Source organism: Camelina sativa, chromosome 14, assembly GCF_000633955.1.
Source record: "Camelina sativa cultivar DH55 chromosome 14, Cs, whole genome shotgun sequence".
Taxonomy (NCBI): domain Eukaryota; kingdom Viridiplantae; phylum Streptophyta; class Magnoliopsida; order Brassicales; family Brassicaceae; genus Camelina; species Camelina sativa.
In genome coordinates, this window is record NC_025698.1 from 22,108,194 (window position 1) to 22,119,545 (window position 11,352).

Here is an 11,352-nt window from a genome sequence, read left to right on the forward strand (position 1 = left end):
AGTGTTAAAGCTTACTTTAAAAGAAAGAAACATGAAATTTTTCTTTTTCGATTATTTTTTAAGTTTTGGTTGTATGGTATGTGGAGTTTCATTTGTATGTTCATTTGACACATTTGTAATCTTTTATTACAGTTAAAAAAAGTTCTTAAAAAAGCAGCTTATCTCTATATATTTATTAAAGTAATGTTGTTAAAATTTAACCCTACTATCATGTGACATATTACAAAAATGTCATTGTATTTTAATTAATATAATAACTTACAAAATAATTTTTTCTTCATTTATAAAATAAAAAATAATATTTTTGAAATTATTTAATGAAATCATTAAAAAATTCATTTATTGTTTCAGAAATCTTAGAAAACAGTAACAAACTATTTAGAATATTTATAAAACTTAATTTTATTTACAAAACTAAGATTAAATATTTGCATTCTTAAATCATTTAATAATAACAGATATATTTTAAAACTATGATACAACATTGCTTCTATTTTAAAAATATCAAATATGATATCTAATTTATTAAATATTTTTTCGCACCGTATATCGACCGAGTGACATCTTATTAAAATCTAAGAAACCAAAAATGTTGTATTTTATTCAATATAGTATATACAACTAAAAAATAATATATCAAAAAGTTAAATCGAGATTTCTAAACACGGTCGTTTCATTATGGGTTTTGTTATGTTTTCTGGATTTTACCAAATTTATATAATTCATGGATTTGAACATTGTATCATGTACCAAAGACGGGTTGAAACCAAAGTATGAAACAAAGTTAATTAAATGTTAAAGATTATAAAATATATAGAATAAATCAAATAAAATTTATATTATTATTTTATAATTAACAAATTACAGTAAAATTTACGCAAACATTTTTCGGTGATTTAACTATCTAGTTATTATTATTAGTCTCTATTATTTTAATTCTTCAACGAAACGATTCATCAAGCCATTCCTTACCTTTAACCCCTTAAATAATCTGCAACGTCCCTGTATAAAACCATGTTAACTTTTTGATCCTTTAAATTAAAGTTTGAGATGTTCAAGAGGGTTGCGACAAGCTTATTTTCTTTTCCCGTATCTCTTTTTTTTGTGAGTATGGATGTCGTTTCTAAAATGCTAGATTATGCGGCTGGTGCAAGACAATTTGGTTATCATCCGAGATGTAAAAACATTGTTTGCCTCATGGTCCTGTCGGATGGGAAAAATAGATTGATTAAAGGAGTAGTAAAGGTTTTCGATCGATGATTTTGCCAAAAAATCTAGGTTGCAAAAATAAGCTTGTCGCAATATACTTCGTTGGGCTTCCATCTACAATTCTTCACATCATTTAGAACCAATCTCACTTTGCTGTCCCGTAGAGCTATTTGGGGCTCCCATTAGTCTCTTTCATTTCTCTTTGTGAGCTTCTTCTCCTCACTCAACCTATCATTGTAAATTCTCTCTAGTTCTCTGAACTCTTGTTTTCTACCATCGTACTAATATGCCTTGTCCTCATTGTCACGTTCATCTCTGTTTTTCTTTTGCCTTCACCATAACTATGAGGACTTCTCCTATGAATCTTCTCACTGCCATGAGGACTATGCTCTCTCTTTAATACACCACTTAAGATCTTATTCAACTTCCAATGTGATAAACTGTTAATTTATTATCTCTAAAATGCTCTCTTGAGATGATGACTCCTCTAGGCATTTATTTTGGTATGTTCAGGCATAGATCGGCGAGCCAACTATTGGATTACGCCAACTGTGGATTGGGTTGAGCATATGCAGATCGGACTTTGATATTATATTAGACTATGGACTTCCAAACTCATCATGTCTACCTCCAAACGTATTTATTAAACACACTAATGTAAATATTTGTAAACTGTTCACCCTAGAATTGGATAACCAACCACATAATGTTGATATTTATACGGTTACAATTCGATTACGGTTTAGATATGATCGGGTTTAAGTCTAAAATACGGTCATGATTTAGTTTTGGCCATGCCTACATTCATTCTTTCTAGATGAAGTTTTTTTTATTGTTATCAAATTCAACTTATAAAAAAAAAATCTTTATACAATAGCTACAAATTCTGATATGTAAGTGTAATTAAATAACAACCTTCAATAATTTCCTAAAAAAATTTAGGCTTATGAGATCCTTTTTGTAATACATATCAGAGTAATCACCATCTGTGTTAGAATTCACATAAATATTTAGAGAAGTTTTTAGGTTTCGAAATATGATTATTTTTCTATGTTAGCTAGGTTTTTTTAAATAAACAAACTAAAAGTTGTAATATACTCAAAATTGTTTTAGCATACGTCACCTAGTGGTGTAAATCAGGTATGCGATAAAGAAAAATAGGATAACAAAATGTGAAAGAAAGAGAAAATTCAGGAAGTTGCATCAAAAGGTTTTTTCTTTTTCTTTTTTAACATTTGCGTAAATAGTTATGGTTTGGGATTTCTTGATTTCTCCCTCTTCTCTGTCAAACCTTTAAAACAAAGAAAAAAAATCTTTTTTTTGTTTGTTTGTCGAACAAACTATCCGGCGATTCTTGTCCGTGACAAAAGTGAGAGGTATAAATAGTCATTCAGAAACGTTGATCACAACCCATCGTCACACATACTAATTGCAACCTTTGAATATTAGGAGGATGGAGTTGTAGAAAGTTTTGAGATAAAAGGTAAATTTATAAATTAATTATGCATTTCTTTTCTTTGGATTTTCTTCGATAAGAGTTAAATCTTGGAACTCTTACGTCCAAATGTGTTTCGTAGAAAAGGCGTAACCATTGGTTACAAGGTGAGGTTTTAGATCACCAATATGATGCGTAGACGTGTGATTAGGAAGAAATATATATATCTTAAAAACGAACAAACAAAAAGTTATTAAAAAGCTAAATAAGTTTCATATGTTCCCTGCGTTACATCGTTAGTATCATATGATTAGATTTTTAAAATATGCATTCTCAATAGATCATTACTACTAATGACAAAAAAAAAACAAAGAGATTATATATTTAGAATGATTTGTTGTTGAATTGATTTAGCTATAATTCTTTTTTAGTATATTATCAATTAAAGTTTTCTTTTATTCAGATCAGAGAAGATGGCAAAGCCTCCCTCCTCAACAAATCAGCAAGAGACTCATTCTGTGTCTTCTCCTCGGCTAAGGAATTGATCTGTTTCCACTATATTTACGTTAATAAATTTGCCTAGCTTTCTCATTGAGGGCTTTTGGGTGCAGGGAAAACAATAAAGCAATGAGTCTGGAGATAGATAATGATCATGAGAAACCAGCTGTCACAATCACACGTCTCATCGAACAGCTTCATGCCAAGAAATCATCAACACAAGAAAAAGAGCTCAGCACCGCTCGGATTCTCGGTCTAGCCAAAGGTAAAAAAGAATGTAGAAAGATCATTAGCCAGAACGTGAATGCCATGCCTGCCTTCATATCACTTCTCAGGAATGGAACCCTCTTGGCAAAACTCAATTCCGCTTCGGTCCTAACCGTTCTATGCAAAGACAAAAATGTACGTTCTAAGGTATTGATAGGCGGATGCATCCCGCCGCTGCTGTCACTTTTGAAATCTGACTCTGTGGATGCAAGAAGAGCTGCGGCCGAGGCTATATGTGAAGTTTCCTTGTGTGGAATGGAAGATGATAATGTAGGTAATAAGATTTTTGTCACGGAAGGTGTAGTACCAACTTTGTGGGATTTATTAAAGGCAAAGAAAAAACAAGACACGATAGTTGAAGGGTTTTTGGTTGAAGCTTTGAGAAATCTTTGTGGCGATAAAGATGGTTTTTGGGCAATAACACTTGAAGATGGTGGAGTCGATATCATCCTTGGCCTTCTTCAGTCTAGTAACCCGGTATCTCAATCAAATGCAGCTTCTCTCTTAGCTCGTCTTATTAGGATTTTCACTAGTAGCATCTCAAAAATAGTAGAGTCAGGTTCTGTGCAAGTTCTGGTTCAACTTCTAGGTGAGGAAAACAGTGTTGTCGTACGTTCCAATGTAGCCAATGCTCTAGAAGCCATTACATCAAAGTCAGAAGAAGCAAAAAATGTGGTAAGAGATTTGGATGGGATACACCTTCTGATTGGTGCAGTTGTAATTTCATCTAAAGAGTCAGTGGATGAAGACAATGAATGCATCTTACAAAGTCATGGGATAAAAGCTTTAGCAAACTTATGCGGAGGAATGTCTGGTTTGATAGTGTATCTTGGAGGGCTATCTTTGTCTCCGCGTCTCACTGAGCCCATCGCTGATATTCTTGGAGCTCTTGCTTATGCTCTGAGGAAGTTTCAGCTAAGTTGTGGTGATGATTTTGATCCAACACTAACAGAAGGAATACTAGTGAAACTACTAAAGCCGCGAGATACTCAGTTGATCCAAGAACGTATCTTGGAGGCTATGGCAAGTCTATATGGTAACACTCATCTATCAGAATTACTCAACAATGTGGAGGCTAAGAGGGTTTTAGTCAATCTTACAATCTTGTCCACAGCCGGTCCACGTGAACGGATGATAACTTGTTTGTCAAATTTGTGCAAATATGGGAATGTTTGGGATGCTATAGGAAATAGAGAAGGGATACAAATCCTCATACCATATCTTGGATTGTCAAGCGAACAACATCAAGAACTGTCAGTTGAATTCTTAGCGATCTTGACTGACGAGGTCGAAGAAAGTAGATGGGCTGTTACTTCTGCAGGTGGGATTCCTCCATTATTGCAGATACTAGAGACTAGTGTATCTCACAAGGCAAAGGATGATGCAGTTCGTGTCATTTGGAACCTATGTTGTCACAGTGAAGAGATCCGTCTCTGTCTTGAGGAAGCAGGAGCTGTTCCTGCACTTTTGGGGCTTTTAAAGAACGGTGGACCAAAATCCCAAGAGTGGTCAGCAAATACCCTGGTGAAACTGATTAAAACAGCTGATCCAATCGTTATCGAGCAAGTACAAGCTTTGTTTCTTGGAGATGTTCCTAAATCAAAGGCTCATTTGGTAAGAGTCCTAGGTCATGTTCTTGCATCGGCTACTTTGGAGGAATTCGTCACCAAGGGTTCTGCAGCGAATAATGGATTGAGGTCACTTGTCCAGAGACTTGCCTCATCAAACGACAAGATGAAAGAGAATGCAACTTCTGTACTGGCTGATTTATTCAATTCAAGAAAAGACCTTTGTGGTGGTCTTGGATTTGATGAGAATGACAATCCCTGCACCAAACTTTTAAGTGGAAACACTCATGCTGTTGCAACACAGTTAGCGCATGCCTTAGGCTCTCTATCTAATCCAACAAAGAAAAAGAGTACTGGCCAAAAGAAGTTATCTGGTCCAGAAGTCGAAGTGATCAAACCATTGATAAAGTCAGCAAAAACAAACCCTATCGAGTCAACAGAGAATCCCATGTCCACTCTTGCCAACCTTCTTTCAGACCCAAATGTTGCAGCTGAAGCATTAAATGATGATGTTGTTTCTGCTTTGACGAGAGTGCTGAGAGAGGGAACACTACAAGGTAAAAGGAATGCTTCGCATGCTCTTCATCAATTACTAAAGCATTTTCAGGTCAGTGATGTGTTCAAAGGAAATGATCAGTGTCGGTTTGCTGTTTCCGAACTCATTGATCTCTTAAACACAACTGATACGAACAATAGTTCTTTTATCGATGTTCTAGAAGTACTATCTTTACTAGCCAAAGCTCAATATGGTGCTAACTTGTCCCATAACCCCTTTTCTACATTCACTGAAGTTCCTTCGTGTTTAGACTCTCTTGTTCGCGGTGTGGCTGAAGGTCATCCGTTGGTCCAAGATAAAGCAATAGAGATTTTGTCTCGCTTCTGCAAGACACAGTTTTTATTGTTAGGTCAACTTTTGGTGATACAGTCAAAATCAGTTTCTTCACTGGCCAATAGAATAGTCAACTCATCCATTCCTGAAATAAAATTTGGAGGGGCTATGTTGCTTATTTGTGCAGCAAAGAACGACAAGAAATTATGGGCGGAAACAATTGGACGATCAGGGTATTTAAAAAATTTAGTAAAAACTCTTGTTGATATGTCAAAGGAGAACTCTGAATCATCTTCATATGGAATTGAAATTCAAAAACCAAGATCTTGCATTACAAGCCATTTGTGCTTAACCATGGATGGCTCTAAAATGGTTGATCCAGTTACTATCTTGGGAAGCACCGTCTCCATGTGGTTACTTTCTATTATTTGCTCTTCTCATCCCAAGAACAGACTTGTTGTCATGGAAACCAATGGACTTGACATTATTGTAGAAAAGCTTCAAAAATTTAAGTCCAACAATACAGAGGTAGATAAGTATACTTACTTATTAGCTTCCTTTATTTTTATTTTTATTTTTTTCCCCAAATCCAACAAGTTTTGGTGTTGTTGAGTTGTGATCTTTAATTTTTGCAGGACAATTTCTCCGATTCCGAAGAAAAATGGATTGCTATGTCATTCTTAGCTGTTATGTCTCAAGAACCAAACGTTGTCTCATCTCCTATAACAGAAAATCTTTTGCCAACACTAGCACCTTTCATGCAATCTGATCAGATGATTGATGGATATTTTACTGCACAAGTATTGGCAGCACTAGTTCATCAAAAGAATGACAAGATAATTTCAGAAATCATGGATTCAGATATAATACAAACTACAATAAACTTGGTAGGGTGTGAAGAATCAGACACAAGGACTTTTTGTGCTTTAGCAGAAGAGTTATCTCTGGTACAAAATCCTTTTGAAGCCACTTTAGAGGCACTCTTTGAAGATGAAAGAGTAAGACGTGGTTCATTTATGAAAGAAAGTATTTTTTTGCTGGTGAATCTCTTGAAGCCAAATGCAGAAAAAGTTGGAGCTACTCCAGTGGTTGTTCGGCTTCTAAGTCGTATTGCAGAGTGTGGCGATTCAAGTAAATTACTTATCACTGAAGCTGGAGCTCTGGATGCTTTAGTGAGGTATCTTTCTTTGAGTCCTCAAGATTCGACGGAGATCATTGTTTATCAACTATTAGAATCACTCTTCCGCAACCCAGAAGTTACACGGCACAAAACAGCTATAAATTCCATGAAGCAGCTTATTGGAATTCTTCATCATGATTCTAGAAGTACCCGTTACAATGCTGCAAGGGTGCTTTGTGAACTTTTTAGCCATGAACACGTCAGAGATTCTGAACTAGCATGGAAAACACTTTCCCCTCTTCTAAAAATGTTGAATACTAAATTGGAGCGTGAGAAAGTGGCTGCTCTTACAGCTTTGGTGAAACTAACTATGGGAACTAGTCCAAGCCCATATATTCTTACTAGTCTTGAAGGAAACCCATTGGAGAACATCTACAAAATTTTATGTTCAGATAGTTCATCGCTTGATTCAAAGACAAGTGCTGCGAGGGTATGTCGCTTTCTATTTACCAGTGAAGTTTTGAGAACAAACTCATCCGCCGTAGGTTGCATGGCACCTCTTATATCACTAATCCGATCAGGAACAAGCACAGCTATAGAAGCTGGAATGTTTGCACTTGACATACTCTTGGATAGCAAAATATCGTCAGATGTCGCAGAAGAACATGATTGTGTGAACCTGTTATACGGCTTTGTGGCTTCTGAAAACTATCTGATCAGTGAGGCTGCAATTTCTTGTCTTGTGAAAATGGCTAAAGACAACACTCCGCGTAAAATGGATCTTATTAAAATGGGTATAATCAAGAAATGCCTTGGTCAACTCTCTAGATCTCCTCCATCTTCTTTGTGTTCAGTAATCGCAGAGCTTTTCAGAGTTTTGACGAATGTTGGTGTTGTAGCTAGAAGCCAAGATGCAATAAAAATGGTACAGCCGCTCCTCTTGATTTTGATTAGACAGGACTTGGATTTTCAAGGCCAGCTCAGTGGTTTACAAGCTATTGCAAACATCTTGGAAAAGCCAATGATTCTTGAATCATTAAATATTGCATCGTCTGCTGTCATTACGCCTATGATACCATTGCTTGAATCTGAATCTTTAACGGTCAAAAATGCAACCGCAGAACTACTGACCTCACTACTCAAAATGCCACGTTTCCAAGAAGAGATAATGACTAAGGATCTCGTTGCTCCTCTTGTGAAATTAGCAGGGATCAAAGTAAGAACCTTGCAAGAGATAGCGTTGATGGGTTTAGAGAAATCTTCAGTTACATGGACAAAAGACGTAGCTGATGCCAAAGGAATTCACGAGCTTTCCAAGGTTATTATCGATGAAGATCCTCAACTTCCTGTATATCTTTGGGAATCAGCAGCTTTCATTCTCTGCAACATCCTCAGATTCAATCCAGAACACTACTACTTTACAGTGACTATACCAGTTCTGACAAAAATGTTGTTCTCAACAGCTGAGAGCATAGTGATCTTAGCCATAGACGTATTGATCATCCGTGAGAACCAAGACTCGTTAAGCGTCTTGGAAATGGCTGAAGCTGGTGCACTAGACGCATTACTAGATCTACTAAGATCACACCAATGCGAAGAACTCTCTGGAAGATTACTCGAATTAATACTACGCAGCCCAAAGGTTAGAGAGACAAAGATATGCCAGTTTGTAATAACTCCCTTGTCAGAGTACATACTAGACTTAAACACAACAACAGAATCCGCAAAGCTTCTTGTAGCCATGGCTTTAGGTGACATATCTCAACACGAAGGACTAGCTAAAGCCACTGATACTCCTCTGGCTTGTCGCGCATTAATCAGTTTGATAGCGGAGGAACCGAGCAACGAGACGCAAATGGTTGTGATTACTGCATTAGGAAACTTTGCAATGCATAGTAGAACAAGCCGTAAAGCTATAGCCGAAGCTGGTGGAGTGTGTTTGGTTCAAGAGATGCTTAGAACTTGTAACCCACAAGTTTCTACACAAGCAGCTCTAATGATCAAATCTCTCTTCTCAAACCATACACTTCAAGAATACGTCTCCGGTGAAATCATCAAATCTTTAACAAGTAAGTTTCCGATTTCCGAATTCAAATTGTGATTAGAGAAATCAAACGCTCACCGATTGTGATGCAGCTGCGATGGAGAGAGAGTTATGGACGACGGCGATGGTAAACGTGGAAATAGTAAGAACACTAAACGCGATTCTCACGACGTTTCCCAAACTCCGTTCGTCGGAAGCAGCCACCGCTTGCATCCCTCACTTAATCGGAGCTCTAAAATCCGGCGAGCAAGAAGCGAGAGCTACAGCGATGGATACTATATACACGATGCGACAGTCGTGGACAACAATGCCGACGGAGATAGCGAAATCTCAGGCGGTTTTAGCGGCGGAGGCGATACCGGTTTTGCAATTGATGATGAAATCGAAATCTCCGGCTCCGTCGAGCTTTCACGAGAGAGGTAACAGTCTCTTGAATTTTTTGCCGGGAAGTCTCACGGTGGCGATCAAACGCGGCGATAACCTGAAACGTTCCAATGCGTTTTGCAGATTAGTCATCGATAATTGTCCCAGCAAGAAAACCAAGGTAATGTAATTTTGGTTTAACTTGGTTTATTCCGGTTCTGCTCAATTCGGTGCAATTCAATCCAATTATGGCGGTTTAAAGTTCAATCCGAGTGTCGAAGCAATTCAATCTTGTTTTGGTTGTAAATAATCCCATTTCGATTTACCATCGGTTCTAATCTATTCGGTGCAATCCAATCTTGTTTTGGTACTCGATTTCATTTAACCGGGTTTTGGTTCAGGTTGTGCAACGAAGCAGCTCACCGGTTTGGAAAGAATCTTTCACATGGGACTTTGCTGTACCTCCAAGAGGACAGTTTCTTGAAATCGTATGCAAATCTAACAACATCTTTCGAAACGTACGTAAAGATTCATCATTGGTTGTGTGTTTTTGGTACCAGATCTTTCACAAATGTTGTTTTAATTATGATTTTTTGTTAAATCTTTGCAGAAAAATATGGGAAGAGTGACGATCCCAATCGATAAAGTATTGACAGAAGGGAGTTACAGTGGAAGTTTTAAGCTGAGTGATGAAAGCAATAAAAATGATTCTTCTAATAGAAGTCTAGAAATCGATATTGTCTGGTCCAATCAGACATTTTAATTTAAATTATCATTTAAAATGGTACGGTGTTTCTTACTCTACACTCTTTTCTGTAAATCGTGAATATTATTGTTCCTAAATTGTTTTTTTTTTTTTTTTTTTATGGTTCCTAAATTTTTTTTATGTAAAGAGTTTATATAGTATAAGTTAATGGTGATGTTATGACTTATGATCTAGGAAGCTTATTGCAATCTGCAGTAACCCATCCTAGTTGTTGTTTCTCGTTGTCGTAGATCATCATTAGCCCTTGCATAGATATATCTTCAAACATAACAAAAAGAAACACATAATCAGTTTTTAGTTAGAAAACATTACTATTGCAAAGTGTTAATGTTGTTTGTTTCTTCTTACCTCCGATTACGTTGGAGTCTTGTAATCCAACCTCACTTCCATTTAGTAGTCCTAAGCAGACGTTCCCAGTATTCTAAACAAGACAAATAAAAATATCATTAGTGACTAATATAGAATGTGATATGAAAACGAGTTTTTAATTTGGGTATTATTATTCTTACAGAAATGATGAGATAAGATTCAGGTGGAATCTGAAGCTGAGTGTTTTTTCTGCCGTTTGTAAAGTTGATTGTTAAGGTCTTGAAGTAGGTCTTGACGTCAAGAACAGATTTAAAAGGCTTAGCTCCTTTCCAGCAGACTGGTAAGGTCTTATCCTCTTTCGCATCTTTCAACGGCGTACCTTTTAGATCATTTTCGATCTGAAACACGTGATAAAGAGATTGATGCGTTATGTGACATACATACATAGTGTCATGAGTGTTTTATTTTTGTTCTGTTACGTACCAGCTTAACTAATGTTTGGTATGTTTTGCTGTTGAAATAAGTGTATGAGCTTCCAGTATCGAAAATGAGTTTAAGTCCTTTTAAACCTGCTGCCTTCCCGTTGAAAAGAAGCTCGGCTGATCCGGTCGTGTAATGGTTACTGAACACAAATAGATGAACATGAATCAGTTCTACTAAACAACAATATAATCAATCTATCTTAAAAACCTGATCGATGCAAATATGTGAAGAAGTATACTCTGGTGACAATAACGGTGTCCATGCCACACCAGTGGAAGGAATAAGATTGTCTCCAAAGAACAAATAGCCTCCACCTTTAGAGCTTAGGCAATGTCCAACCACGTTTCTCGTTACTCCGGCGGAGACAAGCTGTGAGAAGACGCTGATTTTGCCTCTCCCAAGCCCCAAAACTCCAGCAGTCGCAGGTGGAGGATGTGCACTAGGGAAACTCTGATCATAAC

General features: G+C 36.7%; 2 protein-coding genes across 2 annotated transcripts; one reads left to right on the forward strand and one right to left on the reverse strand.

The window, feature by feature from the left end:
- Positions 3,261–10,121, forward strand: LOC104742160. Its single transcript, XM_010463133.2, has 5 exons — positions 3,261–6,334; positions 6,442–8,995; positions 9,063–9,514; positions 9,735–9,851; positions 9,944–10,121. Exons 1-5 carry the CDS (start codon positions 3,272–3,274, stop codon positions 10,094–10,096), a joined length of 6,339 nt encoding a protein of 2,112 aa, XP_010461435.1. The 5' UTR covers positions 3,261–3,271; the 3' UTR covers positions 10,097–10,121.
- Positions 10,177–11,350, reverse strand: LOC104743867 (aspartic proteinase Asp1-like; the record flags this gene model as incomplete). Its single annotated transcript, XM_010464903.2, has 5 exons — positions 10,177–10,357; positions 10,448–10,520; positions 10,609–10,806; positions 10,892–11,030; positions 11,130–11,350. Coding segments are annotated over 5 exons (726 nt in total), but the record flags the coding sequence as incomplete, so codon positions are not given.